The 19224-nt window shown below is 45.2% G+C and overlaps 1 protein-coding gene across 1 annotated transcript in view; it reads right to left on the bottom strand.

The window, feature by feature from the left end:
- LOC311356121 (UPF0606 protein KIAA1549L-like) overlaps positions 1-19224 on the bottom strand; it is a gene marked incomplete at both ends in the record, with an annotated part of 41513 nt that overhangs the window by 17272 nt on the left and 5017 nt on the right. Inside the window, 11 exons of the mRNA XM_084475892.1 lie at positions 146-309; positions 1076-1247; positions 2110-2261; positions 3963-4022; positions 7809-7977; positions 9333-9466; positions 10177-10396; positions 14474-14589; positions 14780-14995; positions 15140-15469; positions 18729-18948. Of these exons, the coding sequence (XP_084332018.1) occupies positions 146-309; positions 1076-1247; positions 2110-2261; positions 3963-4022; positions 7809-7977; positions 9333-9466; positions 10177-10396; positions 14474-14589; positions 14780-14995; positions 15140-15469; positions 18729-18948 (1953 nt within the window). The remainder of the gene's footprint in view (positions 1-145; positions 310-1075; positions 1248-2109; positions 2262-3962; positions 4023-7808; positions 7978-9332; positions 9467-10176; positions 10397-14473; positions 14590-14779; positions 14996-15139; positions 15470-18728; positions 18949-19224) is intronic.

Genomic DNA, 19224 nt, shown 5'->3' with positions numbered 1-19224 from the left:
CACACGCAAACGCACGCAGACCAACGGAGACACACGCAGACACACACACACACACACACACACACACACACACACACACACACACACACACACACACACACACACACACACAGTCAGACACACGCACACATAAATGCATGCATACCTTGGCTCGAGGGTTGAGGTTGCCAATGGAATCGGCTTTAAAGTCATTTTTATTCTTCCTGCACAGCACAGCTGTGATGATGATGATGATGAGCGTTACCACGCCGATGGGGGCCAACACTGCCGCAAGGATCCAAAGGTTGTTAGGCGGATTCTTGACCACAGCTGAAAAAAAAGTCAAGATTATAAATACTTTATTTATCGTGTGTTCTCGTGTCGATTTTCCATGCATCTGTAAGTAAACATCGGAGCAGAATCAAACCGTTGGACAGTTAAAAAACATTATTTATGAGTACAATGGAAACCTTAAACAGCCTGCGCTAACCACCAAGAGCACTTCAAAATCTTCCCACTCCGGCAAAATAATAAAACAGCGAGCCTGATCCCTCTGCTGTAGGTGAAGATATATATACACACTCCATAGCACACTGCAGCACCCACTTCACTTTCCTCTTGCTTGACCAGCATTACTCTGTGTGCCTCTCCAAGATTCTCTCATCCACTCTCTGGCTCCCAGTTTCTCAAAGAATTGAAGCTCAAACAAACAAACAAACAAACAAACATTGTGCCCGGAGCATCGCACAGAGATTAGGAAAAAAAGGAAGACAATCTGCCGCACCTTTTTATCTTTATCCTCGCACCCACTGTGCACCATCTGTACTCTCTTGCTCTCTCTCTCTCTCTCTCTCTCTCTCTCTCTCTCTCTCTCTCTCTCTCTCTCTCTCTCTCTGTCTCTCTCTCTCTCCCCCAACGATCAGTGACAGTCCAAAGCGTTTGTCTCTAATTCCCTTCTCCATTCCTTCCCCATTTGTCTTTACCTCTCTCCGCCCTTCCGTCACACCTACTGTCTGCTCTCTGTCAGGTTAGCTCCAGCGATTGAAACACTGGGGATTGTGGGGGGCGGGGGGCTTATCTGATTCTTAGTGCTCACGTTCAGCCTGCAGCTGGACGAAGTAGCCCAGGGTGAGGGCCACAGTCTGGGAGTCCACCGTGTTCAGCACCTTGGCCGCCGACGCCCCTGCCAGCGGAACGCCGTTGTGCTGGGCGTAGTAGGTCATCTCCGCCGGGCTCCTTGACCCCGCCAGCCTGCGGATGCTCACCATCTGATGAGACACAAAGGAAATACAAAAACATATGTTTTATTTATTTTAGTTGTGTTTGCGTATTAGCAATGTGTACTTCCCCGGGTTTGGGGTTGGATTCCCATCAGGGGCCGCCCATGCATTCAGTGCATTCTGAGGCGCTTACAGAAATAAAAGAAGAATAAAAAATCCCCCAAAATTAAAGCCTTCACCGAAAAAAGAATATATTTTCATTCATTTCGAATGAAACACTTCAAACACTCGAGCTGAATGCAGTACTCCACTGGCCGGGGTAGTACTTAGCTTCCTTCGGTGCAAGTGCTTAACATCTTAGGTTTGACGGTTTTCAAACGAAAAGACGACCAGCTTTGCAATTTCATTAGCGAAAAACAGCCCCCCGAGGAGCAATGGCTATTGCGTTGTTTGAGGCATTCCGTTTTGTTTCGCAAAGCAATTAGCCAACGATGAAGTGCAAATCGCTGCAATTATCCTGGTCTGGCTGCACACTGAATGAAAAACACAACCAGACCCACAAGTAAACCATAAGGTTGCTTTCAACGATGAGTCCAAATATACAGTTTAGAGAGTATACTGTATACTGTCAATTACGTTTACATTTAGACTCTGCGTTGACAATTGCACTTCTCCTTTTGTAGATATACTCATACCCCTATATTTCATTGTCATCTTGTTTTTAATTTTTTCCAGGAATTCCTGCCAGGAATTCATTCTGTACATCTTTTCCAGGTCGAAATTGATAAACACAACATGAAACAAAAAAAACAAAAAACACTTAACACCATTGGCTGCCATGAGTCTGCACACCCATTTCGTTTCTGCACATCCGTTCCCATGCCCTATCCCAGCCTCCAAAGACCCCTACCTGAATGGTGTAGCTGCCCACGGTGGTGGCCCTCCGGAAGCGGGGCCCCTGCTGGCCGGCGGCCACAAACAGCTCAGCCAGGCGCCGCTCCATCAGGCTGGCGAAGCTGCGGTAATGTCCGTCCAGACTCACGTCGTCCACGTCGTGAATCACTGTGCAGAGGGGAGGGTGACAAACACAAGCACCCACAAGGGGTGAGGACCGAACGGGTACAAAGCGAAACAAGGGGTGTACAAGATTAGAACAGAGGTGGGAGAGTCTGGGAGAGTTTTAGGGAGGTGGGAAAGAGAGTGGAGGATTTAGGGGTGGGGAGGGTAGTCTGGTGGGTGGGGTATGGTTCCACGTTGACGCAACGCAAGGACCACGCAGACGCTTCGACTCAGTCGTGAACCTGTTGACGCAAGGAGGGTCCGCAAGGACGTCGTGGGTTCCGTAAACCCATTGCGTCCCCTTGCATTGCGTCGACGTGGAACCATAACTAAGCCTTGCGGGAGATGGGAAAGAAAGTCGAGGATTTATGGGGGGAGGATATTGTAGTGGGTTGGAGCCTGAATGTCTACCCTGTAGAGTGGAGTCTACCTTCAGCCAGAGGTTTCACCCCTGCCTGCTCCTTTAAAACATGTGGATGACACAATGAACATTGTACGTCATAAAAACCGAAAGAATAAAGGTTCTTCTTTCTTTGGTAGAATATCTCGGTAGCGAAACGGGAAATAAATAAATCATTTAGGTTGGAATCAATACTGCAATTTAAAGATATGGAGTCCATGCGCTTAATGAGGTTGACTAGCATGAGTATAAAAACAAAGAAAGGCTATTAGGCGATCTGACACAGACAGTACTAGTATGTCTCACTAGACCATATTTATATTAGACTTATTTCTTCACAAACATAGCCCAATGTGACCAGTTGTCTGGGCGGTAGGACACTACATGCATTCCAACAGAGTGGTGACACTGAAAATACAGAGAACGTACAGATCTGGCCCAAGGGGGAAAGAAGGTAAAAGTCAGGATTAGTGGCGGTCCGGCTGAGCTGCACTGCACATCAAGGAAGAGCCAAAGCTTTCTGCTTCTGACATAACCCAGCATGTGTCCTCAGGCTGATGCAAATGCCTGGCTGCTGCTCGGGTGCATGTCCGTGTCTGTATGTGTGAGTGTGTGTTTATTTTAAGATGCTACCCCATAAGAGTCTCTCACTCTCTCTCCATCTTCTCATCTTCTCCCATCTCAACAGTGTTATTACTCTCCGTCAACCACACTTTGTCTCTCGCTCAACAACTCCAAACTCTGGTGTGAGGTGGAGGTCCAGGTTTAGAAACAACACTGTGTCGCGTGTGTATGTCATGTTCATGGAGCGAGCAGATCCCATTACCCAGGACATGACCTTGACTAGATAGGGCCACTCCTCTGAGTAAGTGCAGGGTTAAGAGCTGCAGGGACTGATGATGTGGGAGCCCCCCACAGCCCCCCAGAGTGACAAGTAAGACAAACTGTTAAAGCAACAGTATGAGTTCCAATGCCCATTAACTGGCTCTGTCTAATTGTTTGGAAGAAAGATTAACATCTTCCAGATTCGGTCGATAGCATGTCCAATGATAATATTCTCATTCAGGCTGCTGCTAGGTTCAATCCAATTACAAAAACGAGTCGATCACTATTGATCGAGGCGAATGAGTCATTCGATCAGAAGTTGTCACAAAGACAATTGTCATAGATGTAAAATAAATCTCTTGTGGGTTGGTGATGTATATGTAAATACTTGCAAAAATAGTTGCAAAATTGAAATTTTCAAGCGTCTTTTATCACTTTAATTCCATTGCTGTTCATTGATAATATTCATCCAATCTCACCTGTGATTACCCAGAAGTCTCTTGTGGCGATGGAGGAGTTGAGATTGTGGTATTCAAGTGCTGTAAGATAGTACAAAAACAACAGACGGATGAATTAGAATCCACCAGACACCCAGAATTTTATTCTCAATAATAAGCATTCCAATCATTGTATCATTCAGATGGACCAAACGTTTTATAATTTTGAATTGGGTGTTGCCTTATCACATCATTTATTGAATATACCAAATCTTGTTGCTAAGTTCTCAGTTTTGGGATATCTGGTCGCTTTTGACATTCAGACTTTGTAAGCTTTCTTTTTTATTTTCAAGACTTCCATTCAGACGTTCCTCATGGGCCTGAGAACAGAGGTGAAATGGGTTGACAGAGATATTCAAGCACTCTGTTGGAAGCAGGCACACAAAGGGATGTGTGATGAGGTGCCCTGATGCCTGAACTGTTGACCCCTGCATGTAACCCTGCTTGCATAACGCAGACTGGGAGGGCCAAAGGAAGAGACAAAAGCAGACAGGTAGACAGACAGACAGGCAGCCAAATGGACATTCATGGATGCATTACATCACAACAGATTTATTTAGCGGGAGCTTTTGTCCAAAGTGACTTACAATAAGTGCATTCAACAATGAAGATGTAACCCAAAAAGTTAAAGAATCATCAATAATCTTTGAGTGCAACAATATAGATATGAGATATAGTAATAAAGAAATAAGAAATATAAATAAAAACTTTTTTTTTTTTTAAGTTAGTTTTACATGCATAGAAACATACATGCATACATAGCAGATAGATATATTGTGCCTACATACATAAAGACATTCACACATAGAAGAGGACAGGCGTCTTCAGTATGTTAACAGTGAGACTGGAGAACTGCTTTAATGTAACCCCATAGATTGAATCTTGTGGAATGCTAATCAGTGGTGTGATGTGACACGAGCACGAGATGTTTTAATGAATGCCCGGGGAACAGCTTAACATCCACTAAGATTGAAAACGAGTGTCTCCAAGCACCAAGAACACAATTCTGCACATCAGCCTTGATGTTCTCCGGAATAAATTGTGATGAAAAAGATACAAACTATTCATTAGGACCTTGTCGAGATAGTACAATTACAATATGGATTGAAGTTGTCAGTATTGTCTGACAACCTGAATGCATCAACATGCACATACACAAGCACGCAAACAAACAACCATAGGTACGCACGCACACAGGCACACACACAGAGACACACACACACACACACACTATCCTCTCTCAAACTAATCAGACCCTTTATTTTGAGAAAGCATGTGAAAAAGGTGATCAGCTTTGTAAAGTGCACATCATAAGCAATTGAACAAGTATGGGATAATGGAATTTGGTGCCACTAAAACAAGGCCTGGGGTAATACGAGTACCCTACTCCAACACACACATGCAAACAGGCACACACACGCACACACATTATGTTTTACTATGATAAAAGGCTGTGAAGTAGGCAAACAGCCAACATATGGCAGAGCTCCTGGGAACATTGTTGTCAGAAAAGTGCAAAATATTCCTAGAGGCATGGAAACATCAACACAACACAACGTATTATCTCTAAGAGCAAAGCTCTCCTTCCTGCTACTATTCTCCGGAACATTCTCTGTGACCTTGTCATGAGCTACGACCTTAATCCCCTTGAGACCATAACTGTGATGAGGGGGCATACAAATACATTTGACTTCACTTGACTTACATTTAACGTGGAATGACAAACAGTCTTTCTTTCTCACGGCTTCACATATACAAGAAAGAGGTGTAACAATAGTCTCGCTCACTAGTACTGCCCTGTTTTTAATCTTGATCCTTTTCTGGTGCTGATAGGAGTAGGTAAGAGGTGAGTCGCTATCGCTCAATGACGCCTTCAGGTCGACTTTGGACCATGATGTTTGACATCAAGGACCTTGCAGTCATATCGCTTCACCATCCTGCCTGCCTGGAGTAGAACCCAGATAACTACTACACATCCACTCTGGGGTGGGGGGCAGTGGGTGTTGGGGGTTAGGGGGCTAGTCATCCTTCATTATGAGTGCCCAGGGTGACATGGAGCATCCCCCCATGCTAATGTGTCCTTGGGCCCCAAACAGCTGGCGCTAAAGCTGTGGTACGTAGCTGCTTAGCTATGCAACTCCCCTAGAACAAGTTCAAGTTCAACGTAGAAGAAGGAGGAAACAAATGGAATAGGTCAATTTATTTAGGAGGACCTGTGTGTGTTCTGGGTCTGTGTTCCTGTGAGATTTGTTTGTGTTTGTTACTCCCTGGTTTTGAAGAAGAAAAGAAACAATATTGGAATACTGTGACTACTACGGCTACCACTACTACTACTATTACTCCCTATTACTTTTAGCAGAACGGTTGAGCCCACCAGTTACGCCACATCATCTCCTTGACAGGAGAAGGCAAAGAATTGGACTGCTCTACATCATCTGCATTTCAGAGACTCCCAACTAATTGTGGTTGTGGTGCCACTGCCTCAGAAAGCCATCATTTAGAAGAACTGCAGATGTCTCTCCAGATTACAGTTCCCCCTACGCCTTCGTAAGCCTGTTTTGTGCGACACACATGCACATCTGTGGATGTGTATATGTCTACACAGGGGCAATGCCAACATTTATCATGTGGCCCGGTACACAGCCACACTGATACCGTTCTAAGACTTTCCCTTGCATAGGTAGTATATTAGGATACTGGAATTATTTAACCAATACGCACAAGAGGGAGAGCTGTTTATACTGAAAATCTGCATGGCTGCGCTTCGTAGCCTCGTACCTCCTTCCCTCTCTCTCTCTCTCTCTCTCTCTCTCTCCAAAGACGATGACAATACAACGACAGATTATGATTTGCTTGTTCATTGAATCGTTTATTGAATTGAAAACCAATAGTTCCACAACCGGACTGGGACTGGACTATTGCCAAGCAACACATAAACATATTCCTGCACACTAGCCTGCTACTTTGTGTGGGCTTACACGTTACCGCAGGGCAACTACTCCTAATCATGTAAATCGATCTGTATGTTTCCATTTGTTGTGCAACCAGTGAAGTAAGAGTCTGTTCAGGGTCGCTTTGTTGGCCTGTGTGATTCCGATGAGCCAACAGCTCCATATTTTTTTGGCTTCTTTCCTCCCCTTTGTCCACTCCTGTCTATCATTCATTTCATTATTTAACTCAAATGTTGTGTTTGGGGAAAAGTATATCTTTGCAGTGCAAAGTTTTGGTTGCAATCTAAAATAACGATCCAATCTAATGTATTCAATCGTAGATTAGAATAGATAACGATTATGATTCCACAGCTTTGTTGAATACTCGATTCTGAGTGGTCAATTAGGGCGTTTAGCAGTTATTTCTGAACAGCAGACCACTGCTGTACATCAGAGCCCGTTGCTATCCAACCTTACAATCTAGCGGAATATTTTTTTTTTTTGTGAAAGCAATAAAACCTTCAGGGTGATTCAAGACCTCTCCGCTTGGGTCTATGTCCTGTATTACCCTGGCGGGGATTCTTTTGCGATAATGACCGGTTCACTGTGCATTTTCCATTACATAGAACTATTGTTTAAAGTCCCAGTGCAGTGTTACTCTATCAGCACTCATGGAATGCATCTTGTCCTATCAAACTACTTGGTCTAGAACTAACTGTTGTATAAATGTATATAATATATATGACATTATATGTCATTGTCTAAGCCAAGGTATTATTCGAGGCATTTCATTTTGGGTGTATATTATGCACTTTTGATATTAGAACCAGAGTAGAACCAGAATTATATTATTTTATAGTCATCCTTATTTGCCTATTTGCCTATATGAAAGACTCACGCTCTGCGATGACGAGCGGGGGGTAGAACAGGTAGTAGCCCACCAGCTCCGCCGTGAGACGACCCAGCAGGCTGGAGGCGGTGGTGCCGTTGAGGAACACAGAGCCGTTCCTCACGCTGTACACCAGGGACACGGCAGGGGTCCGGGACACCGGGGAGACGCTCAGCATCTGGACAGAGACAGAGGGGTGGGGGGACCACGTGGATACACAATCTACAAGGAACACACATCTCCATTGGATAACATGGTTATGTAGATAGAAGCAGGGAACCAAAGGAATGCATATCTAGAAGGAGCCAGGGTGGAGCCAAATGAATACATGTCTAGAAGGAACCAGGGTGGAGCCAAAGGAATACATATCTAAAATGAACCAGGATTGAACCAAAGGAATACATATCTAAAATGAACCAGGATTGAACCAAAGGAGTACATATCTAGAAGGAACCAGGGCAAACCCAAAGGCATATATATCTAGAAGGAACCAGGGCAGAACCAAAGGAATACTTTATATAGAAGGAACCAGGACAGAACCAAAGAAATATATATCTAGAAGGAACCAGGGAAGAACCAAAGGAATAAAGAAATACGTATCTACATGAACCAGGGTGGAACTAAAATAATACATATCTATTCCCATCTAAGGTGATCATTTAACAAAAATAAACTGGCTTTTATATAAGAAATTATAGGAAAGAAAGGGATACGATAACAATTAAGATGACAATCGTGGCAGGGGAATCCAGGAAAAGAATACGCTGTATTAAATGAACGTAAAACCTAAAGATGTTAAGGCTCTGGCACACTTATTCGCATGAGCTTCTAATCACTATAGCGCTCTCAAAGAGAATTCGTAGGCACCAAGTTCACATCAATTGCATGCTGTCCCCGAAGCTGAAGGCCTACAATTTGCAAGGAGAAGCTACCAAAGGACGTGGAATTCCAGGAGGTGCACAAAATTGCTGGAGCTGGTGAAGGCGGACAGGCATAACGCAGATGGAAAATTAACATTTTGTTGAAATGACTGAACAGCAAAGACAAAAAGGCCACAATGAAAGGCAATCAAAGGTCTTGAAACTATACAGTGAAGATCAACGAATAACGAGATTACTCACTTTGAAATAAATCAACCTACAATAAAGAGCAAACCAGGGTCACGAATATCGACCTGAAACCAACTCACAAAGACACAAAATGATTGAACATCATTCGTGTTTTAATGGTTCACTTGCTCTGACCGTTTGATACAAATTACTTTTAATGTCAAACAGTCCAATTAGGCCCAAGGATGCAAGTGGGAGATCATTAAAAAACGGGGGGGAGCGGATAAATAATTAAAAATAACAAGTACTGTAGAAGGAGGTGGGGGTGAAGCAAGTAATCACAGAGCCTGTTTTAGCCCTTACCTGGCAAACCGCCAAAAAGCACATTTCACACTCAAGTCCAGAGAAGGGGTTTGAACGGAGAATGAATGAGCCACAGTCGACTCGTGTACACTCTACAAGGTGTTGGTGGGGGTTAAGGTACCTGAACGGAGAGCTTGCTGTGGCTCCCCAGGTGCTTGGCCTGGGCTTCAGAGAAGGCGTTTTCCAGCCTCTGTTCCATCATCTGAGAGAAGCGGCAGGAGCGAGGATTATCCCCTGCGCCCACGAACCGCAGCACTGGAAAGGCAAAAACCGTATCACTGTTCAACCGCCGGCCTGTGATGGTGGGTAGCTGTATTTTTTTTTCTGCTGTGGGGTTTTGTTATTGCTTTGTTGCTGGCTGGGAAGCATACGGCATATGTTCCCTTCAACGCTACTGAGAGGATAGACACACATAGCTTCCGGCCAGCGAGGTAGAATCTGTTTTTTTTGTTTTTGTTTTTGTTTTTTTAGGGGTGGACAAACCTAGGTTTCTTGCCCCAGTGAGCATACCAAGACATTGCCTTCGCATGGAACAATAAATTACAACCAGTTATGATGCTCATTCTTACTTCATAGTATAGGAAATGGTGTAGGTTTGAATATGCATACTTCACTTCAAGTACGGGTTCAGTTAAAAAATGGATACTTTTCTGAATATGACATTTCTGTGGAATCTGCAAACATAACATTATACCCAGGTCCAAGGTTATAGCACACATGTGACACAGAAAGACTTCCTGAAAATGTGATATTGCATGGATTGTGTCTTCATTCAATCACTCAATGCTGTACCGGATCTCAAAAAGAGTAAAAAAGATTTATAAATCAGGTTCGACGTGAATAAATCGGACACCAAAATGTTGCAATTTTCGACATACAAGTAACACAAAATGCCCTTAACACAGCTATCGTTCGTAGTTTTGTCCCGTCCCATTCATCTCGACCGGTCTACGGTCCTCACTGACCCGTTTGGAGCTGGAAGCCGGTGGCTGAAGTCGGCCTCCACAGCGCAGTGGGGATGGGCAGGGCCGTTACCATGGGGAGGTACTGACGCAGGTCGGCTATCAGCCTATCACGACCGTAGGAGCCCAGGCCCTCCAGCACGGCGGCCGGCGTGTACACCGCACCCTCCCCGGTGACGTGGTAGGCCACCGTCATGTTGGGAGAGCCGAACACAGTCTCCACCTGATCGGTAGAGAGAGACACAGTCAGAGAGGGAGTGAGAGAGAGAGAGAGAGAGAGAGAGTGGTAAGGAGGGAGAGAAAGAGAGAGAGAGAGAGAGAGAGAGAAAGAGAGAGGGAAAGAGTGGTAAGGAGAGAGAGAGAGAGGGGGGGGGAGCGAAGGAGAGAGCAAGTGAAGGAGAGAGAGAGAGGAGATAAAGAGAGAGCGAAGGAGAAAGAAAGAGAGAGAGACTATTCTAGTAGGATCAATAGGCATAGGCCATCAATCATATATGGTAATGATCTGCCTGTCTACACAATGACACCAGGACTGGATGCACAGGGCAGATAAAAATGGTGGTTGGTTGGCTAGTAGTGCATATGGTATGGATGAATTGTACAAGGCACACACCTAGCTCTACAGTACGGACAGTTCTGAGTCAGCCAACATCCAGATTCTCATGTAGTTTTTTGTTTGCTTCGTGAATGATTTGCTTTGTGAATGAAAATAATGAATATGATTACTGCTTGCTACTGTGGAAACCGATTAATACAGTCAGACCACAAATATAACACTGCACTATCTGCAAATGATGTTGGATGAAGAGAGAGGGGGTTGGCGACCAAGAGAGAGCGAGACACAGAAAGACAGAGAGAGAGAGAGAGAGAGCGAGAGAGAGAGCGAGAGAGAGAGAGAGAGAGAGAGAGAGAGAGAGAGAGAGAGAGAGAGATGAATGGTTAGAAGCTGGACAGGTTTGGACCAATTGTAATTTATTGATTCCCAGAGACTCATTCTCAAAGACAATTTTGTACTTTCCATAATGTATTTTACAAATGACCTCTGCCAATTGTTTATGTGTGTGTGTGTGTGTGGGAGAGGGAGAGAGAGAGAGAGAGAGAGAGAGAGAGAGAGAGAGAGAGAGAGAAAGAGCGAGAGAGAGCAAGACGCCGCTACACAATGGAGAGTTGCTTTCTATGCTTTCCCAAAATGTGACAGCACCATAGTGAGAGGCATACTGCAGCAGTGTATGCAATGTATGTGTGGTTTTGTTTGCATACACTGAAGCAGTGTATGCAATGTATGTGTGGTTTTGTTTGCATATGGATAAGGGTGTGTGTGTGAGTGTGTGTGTGTGTGTGTGTGTGTGTGTGTGTGTGTGTGTGTGTGTATGTGTGCGTGTGTGTGATCACCTGTATCAGTTAGGGGACTGATATAGAGGGGCTGTAGTATATGGGTGCTATATTAACAGATTGTTTGTGTGCATAGCTTGGATTCAAATTGAATCCAAAAACAAGCACTAGCTTCATGTGTGCATATGGATTTGATTGTGTTTTTGTGTGTTTTATTCCACGCACACATAATTGTAAGCATCTTGTACACATTTGTAAGCGTGTGTGTCTGTGCGTGCATGCATACGTGCATTTGTGTGTTTTTCTTTGTGTGTGTATGTGTGTGCATGTATGTGTTATGTGAATGATAGAGTGAGTGTGGTATGATGACGCTATAAAAGCTGGTATTTAGTGTTAATAGCTTGGATATAATTTGATTTGTGAAACCAACCACTTGAACTATGGTATGTGTGCATAGGGATACGTGTGTGTGTGTGTGTGTGTGTGTGTGTGTGTGTGTGTGTGTTGTCCACAGGCATGTATGTGTGTGTTTGTGTTTGTCCACAGGCATGTGTGCCTGTGTGTGTGTTTGTGTCCATGTGTGCACAGTGAAACTCCCAGAGTCTGTCCTCATGAGATACAGATGCTGAGGGAGCCCGACAACATTGAGGGGCCTCAGTCTTAGCAGGGAGAGGTGTTGGCATCGGAACGTCAGCGGCACGCTCACACACACAATCCCACCTTGTTATGAGCTACTGAGAGGAGGGTATCTCTGCTTCCTCTCCTGCCTGGGCTCTGTGAGAAGCCTTCATCAATGGATTGTCTTTCACTGAAGTCCCAACGTGGAAGAACGCCCACTCTCTGTTGTGTCTCAGTAGTGTGAAGAGATCGCCTTGGGATTCATTCAACACGGCTCAGTCGCTCATCTCGCCATCCATCGCATACCGTACAGGTCACAGTGGGATTTGCTCCTTTCAGTGTTGGGTTCTTATTTCTTCTCTCTCTCTCTCTCTCTCTCTCTCTCTCTCTCTCTCTCTCTCTCTCTCTATCCATCGTCTCTCTTCCTCTCTCGTCTCTCTTCCTCGATTTCTCTCTCTTCTCTCTTTCTTATCTCTCTTCCGCTTTCACTCTCTCCGCCTCCCTCTCCTGCTCTCTCTCTCTCTCTCTCTCTCTCTCTCTCTCTCTCTCGCTCTTCATCTCTCTTCATCTCTCTCACACTTCCGTCACAGACATGGATAGGACAAGCTAATGACGATCCCAAACAACAATCTGATACATTCCCTCATAAAAAAAACACACACAAACACATACATACAGACACACACATACACATGCAGACACACACACACACACACACACACATACATACACACATACACACACACACAGGCAAAAACAGTCACACAAACACATACACACACACACACACACACATAGGCACACACAAATTTAGATATAAATGTCCTCTCTCAAAATTAAAATGTTCGCATTCCAAGACAAGTTGCATTGCGGCGGAGTCTGTGAGAGAAACTGTTTTATGTGCCCAGTAATCATATCCCTGTGCCCTTCAACTGAGATCTAGCACTTGTTTTTCCAAATTAAATTCAAGCTATTAAGAAGGGCATGGCCAGTACATCTGAGTAAGTACCAGTTAATATAACATCCTCATGTTCCCGTCTTTCTATCAGTCACATAACACACACGCAGACACACACACAAACATCACACATCACACATAGCACGTCACTTCACTCCCCTCACATAAACCCCTAAACATACTGTAGCTACACACAAACGCACACACACACAAACACACACAAGCATCACACATAGCACATAACACATCACTTTCCCTCACCTAACAAACAGCCCTACACACATGCACGCATGCACACATATCAATCAACTAACACAAGCACACACATACAAACACACTAAATGCACAAGACACTCACACACACACACACACACACACACACACACACACACACACACACACACACACACACTAGCACATATTTCCACTTCTCATTGACTCCATTTCATCACGGATCCCCCAGCCAAGAGGTGTTTCTAATCCAAAGGTTCACTGTGGACGGGTGCATTAGAAGCTTATTGGACAGAGAATGATTTTGGCACAGCAGGGAACCATGCTTGCTCTTATGAATAGCTAATCCACGGACAGACAGAGCATTGTAATTGTGTTAGCCATGCTTGTGTTTCCCGCAGTAGCGTGGCTATAGGAGAACGCTGAGAAAGGCTGTTTCCCCCCCAACTGGTTTTTATTAGAACGAAGCCGGTGAGTGTGTGTGTGTGTGTGTGTGTGTGTGTGTGTGTGTGTATGTGTGAGTATTGTTATGACATCTCTGATGAATATGCTCTGTGTGCAGTGTCTGTGCGTGATGGAGACGGACGGAATTGATTGTGTCACATTTTTTAAGTAACTGTCGCCTTTAATATACATGTGAGCGTTGATCATGCTACAAGTTTGGTTTAACATGGGCTACACCCTGATGCGCCTCTGCTAATATTTAACATCTCCCCACCTGCCATCTGGGACCCAGGAAGTCAACCTCATTTCTATATCAGTCCTCCTCGCCCCTGCCTGGCATAACCTACATGAAAGTCCTCGGCCAAAGTGTGTGATGATTTCAAATACATTTTGTGTGTGAAGTGTGAAACGATGTGGCTTAAATGTCATTTGTCAACCATAATCCGCCTGTAATGTCGGTTCTGATGAAAAAAAAGTCATTTAATGCTATTCATTGTTCCAATCTTTGGGGACATTGGAAGCCCTCAGTTGGATTGCTACTAATAAAGGAGCTATTATTATAGTTATTACAGAGAAAAAAAAATCCCAGCATTGGTGAAGAAAGAATTAAAAAAAAGTGATTAGTGATTTGATTGACAAAACATACAATTTCTACCATTGCTTAATAGTTCCACCCCGCACTGAAGCAGAGTTCATGGGTAAGGGAAGTAAGGCTGAGACCTGAGCTTGGGCCATGCTATCGTTCAGAGCTTTTCGCAGGCCTTGGCTCAGCCCGCGGCGAAGGTTCTGTCGCTGGATGCTGTCAAGACGGTTCCTTCTCACATAGATTGACACAACTGAGAATGAGAGAGAGAGAGAGAGCGAGAGAGAGAAGCAGAGAGAAGACATAGACAGAGACACAAAGAAGCGATAACTGAGTTAATGCGAAGACCCGCTGTAACCCGAATGAACCTTTTGCGTTATCCTGAGCAATGGTGCAAGAATTACGAAAGCGAGAGCGACGACACAAAGAAACAATGTGTTCACCTGTCTTCACCCACATCTTCTCCGTGATATTGCACTGCTGGGGCGGGGCCTCTGTGGTGGTCGTGGCGGCGGTGGTGCTGGTGTAGCTCAGGGTGGTGAACGGGGAGTAGGTGCTGGGTGCCCTGGGTGGAGAGCTCCTTGGGATGTAGGGGGTGAAGTTCCTTCGGGTGAACGGGGTCCTCGGTGTCACGGTGGCCACAGTTCTCCTCGTGGTGGCTGAGAACGGCGGTACGGAGGCAGTAGTGGTAGAAGCAGTAGTGGTGGTGGTGGTGGTGGTGGCGGTGGTGGTGTTGGTAGTGGTGGTGGCGGACGGTGGATGAGGGGTAACGGTGGGTCGCACGGTGGAAGACGCAGCGGTACCGGCGGTTCGTGTTGTGGTGCCGGCCCGTTGGGAGGCGGTTGTCGCGGCGACATCCTGCAGGGCGGTCAGAGGTGATACTTGAGATGCTGTCTCGACGGGCTCCATAGACGGAGCCACGCCGCCGCCGCCGGCCGGACTTGTCCCGCCGGACCTGTGGTCCTTAGGGAAGGTGAGGCCCGGCTTCCTGGATGTTGCCGTGGTGAGCTGCCTCGTCCCGTACGTTTCTGCAGGGACGAGAGTGGGAGGGATCGGTGAGGACGGAGGCGCCGCGGAGAACCGGGCAGGAATGACAGGCGGCGTGGGCGTCGTGGCGACTGACTTGATGAGACCTGATGGCAATGCAGTCAGAGTTGGTGGGAGCGGTGAGGGTGTGGAAAACAAACCACTGTGAGTCATGTGGGTGGTGGAAATCTGTGGAGATGTAGTGGTTTTACTTAAGGTCAGTGCGGCAGTCTCTGAGGACAGTGAAGATGGAGGAGGAAATGATGGCAGGTGCGACGATGATGATGGTGATGATGAAGATGGTGATGATGGTGATGATGGTGATAACGATGATGAAGATGACACATGTACTGATTCCTCAGCAACTGGTTTGGATGTTAATGGATCCAGCAAGTTATCAGCTGTGCTTGTATTAGTGACTGAAAGCAGGGGATGAGTATGTTTTATTTTAGTGGGGAATTCAGAGTGGGGAAGATCTGTGGGCAAGATATTGCTGTTATGATACAATTGCATGTGGTAGTTTCCTGAACTTTTCTCTTTCTTGTCACTTTTAGGAGTGGGAGTAATATAAACTATTGATGTTCCCTGAGTAGATAGGGTGGGAGACGATTTTGTATCTTTAGGTGGTGCACTGACAGCCATTGGAGATCTGTGATTCGTCTGAGACAAATTCAGCCCACCCCGAGGTGGGAGGACTAGAATATCATCTAGATCTGTTTCTGATGTATTACCTTCAACACCTTGTCCACTCACGTTTAGGAGAGCCGGGGAACGATTCCTTGTGCCTACAGTTGCATCAGTCGAATTCAAAGATGGAACTTCCAACAGGACGCGTTGTGGATGTGGAACAGACGCAAATCCGTCTGGTGACACATGAGATCCTGAGGCATTAGATACAAGATTGTCCAATCCGGAAGAACTGCTTGAATGCAATTGAAGAGAGGTGCTTTTCCATTCCAGCTGTGGTTTTGTTGTTCTGGCGCTGGGACTGAAAATCGTGCCATCTGCTCGAGGTTGTCTATCTTTGGGGGATGTGGTCGTGTTTCCTCTGTCTAAATAAAAAAGTGATGTATCACTCCCAGCATAGGGCAGGGGAGCCGGTGACTGATGATCAGACCGCAGTGGTCCGATGATTTCTGACCTCTGGGACCTTTCACGCCGTTTCATGAGTGTGACTTCATTTTTATTAGAGAGATGCCCTGAGATAGCCTCGGAGGGGGCTGTCTGTGAAGCTGCTTTATTGGCGGGGGATTGGCTGGCAGAGCTACTAGAAACTATTCTCGAGGCTTTCCAGTTACTGAATGAGGTCAGATGTGTTAAATTCAGTGATGAAAATGGTCTGTCGGGCTGTGTGACTTTATCAGAAGCTTTGAGTATGTTGGATAAAGAAGTTCTTATCTGGCTTTTGCCCACCGGGTGGGTATCTACAGTCCTAATATGAGAAAAGGAGTCCGGTGATGCTGGGGTGTTACCTGAAATGAATTGAACATTGCCCTCTGACGGCTGAAACAAATGCTGGTCTGCTTCTTGTGTGTGATGGACACGTACTGACATTTCCGCCGTTTTAGTTTGAAGAAGTGGCAAAGTTGAAAGAGGATTTGTGAAAGGCCTGCTGGGGAGACTAAAAAGTGACCTTGTTTGAAACGGTGTGTCCATTGTGATCATCCATGATTGCAACAAATGCTGGCTTTGATCATGGGCTGATACACTGAGTGACATCAATCTCTGCCCTTGGGATTTATCCCTGTGAGATCCTGTCTGTGTGACTAATTTGTATACAGGTGTCGAGTGGAGTGAGTTATGCGATGCTGACACGGAGAATAATTTTACTGGAACCGCCGTAGAACTCATGGCTTTGGCCTCAGTCCACATCTGTTGCAACGGATGCAAACTAGCTAGGGAGGAAACAGAGATGAGCTCAGCTTCTGCAGTGCTCGGCCGGCCACTATTCATAACAAAGACAGGAGCTCTGCGGGTGCCGGAACCTGTCGGTAAATCACCAGGGGGAGATGCATGCTCCGAAGATACGTTGCCACGGTGTCGAGAGCTTTGCTTAGTGATTGCCCTGTCAGAGAGAGGCGAGTTAACTGCCTCGGTCCAAGGTGTCCCACGTGGAAATTTAAACAATGTTTCCGAGGTTCTTGATGATATGGGTGTTGTGATGGTAGGATTCTTAACAAGATCCTGGTCTGAGGAGGATGTGGCACTGGAAGCGTGGCGGCTCCCAGACAATGTCTTATCTTTCTCAACCTTATATGGTGTTCCTGTTAGCCTTTTCATGGTGATGTGTCTTGAAACCCAATGGCTCTCAGACTGCGTTGCAGTGAGCTTTGGGAAAACTCTGTGCGGCTTTTGATCTGCTAGAAGTTTTTGATCATAAGTGGAGACTGAGGTCGTGCTTCTTCCCTTATTAACAGGCAAGACCATGATCATACCTTTCAGCGTTTCTGTAAGTTCTGTGGAAAATACTCCAGGAAGTTCTGAGGTATGCGCCGGTGTATTTTTGAGTTTGGGTTCAGAACTGTAGCTAAGGTTACGGATTACAGTCGAATTCTTGCGTGAGCTGGTCAAGCGATGAGAAGTATCGGATGGTAAGTATACTGTATGTGTTGCCTTATCTTTGCTGTTTTGAGTTTTAGAAGTACCTGGACTGAACTCTGTGTGAGGAATCAGGATCGGTAATGGAGACACTGCGCTGAACAATCTCTCAGAACGTGTTGGAAAATCAAAAAGGAAACTTGTGTTGGATTGGGAGGATATTGGGATTGCTTTCATGTCAGTGGACCCTGCTGTTGCTAATGATGCAGGCTCTGACTGTGGGACAGGATATGGCAGAATCCATTGGCTGAGAGAGGAGGAGGCTAAGGAGATTTCAGAGGATGACAATGCGGAAATAATTGAGGGTTTTGATGACAGTTGTGATGACAAATAGCTTGGCGACGACTTCATGTTAGACAAGTTTAACACAGTTGATGCTGAGGATAATATTGATGATAGTGATAGTGATGATGATGATGATAATGATGGTGATAGTGTTGATGATGATGGTGACCGTGATAATGATGATGATAATGCTGGTGATGGTGTTGGTGAAGATGATGATGAAGATGATGATGATGTGATTAGTGATGGGGACGAGGATATAAAGGATGATGGAGTCACTAAGGCTGTGTTTTGCTTTAGTGATGATGCTATTGTTGTTGATGATGATGATGATGATGATGATGATGATGATTTTAATGATAATGATAAAAACAGTGATGTGGACAGAGAAGTGACATTTTTTCCTTGAGCAATTAAAGAGATGGCGGATGTCGGTGTCACTAAAACAGCATGAGATTCAGTGTTCTTTTTTTGTGGTGATGCTGAAGAAGAGGATGCTGATGTCATTGAGGAGGTTTTTAATGATGATGCTGCTGATGATGATGATGACGTTGGTGATGATGATGTCCATAATGGTAATGTTGAGGATGAAGATGCCAAGAAGGATAAAGATGATGATGATGATGATGATAATGATGATGATAATGCTGGTAATGGTGTTGGTGAAGATGATGATGGAGATGATGATGATGATGACATCATGCTAGACACGCTGAATGCAGCTGATGAAGAAGAGGATGCTGATGTCATTGAGGAGGTTTTGAATGAGGATGTTGTTGATGAAGATGCCAAGAATGATGTTGAAGATGATGATGCTGGAAATGATGATGGAGATGATGATGATGATGTGAACAGTGATGCGGATGAGGATATGATACTTTTGGCTCCATTCGACGAGGATATGAAGGATGTCGGTGTCACTAAGGCTGTGTTTTGCTGTAGGGATGATGCTGTTGTTGATGATGTTGATGATGATGAT

The sequence above is a fragment of the Micromesistius poutassou genome, assembly GCF_964030765.1.
Source record: "Micromesistius poutassou genome assembly, chromosome: 12".
Classification (NCBI taxonomy): domain Eukaryota; kingdom Metazoa; phylum Chordata; class Actinopteri; order Gadiformes; family Gadidae; genus Micromesistius; species Micromesistius poutassou.
The sequence above is the reverse complement of the archived record's forward strand: the minus strand, read 5'-3'. Positions and strand labels throughout refer to the sequence as shown.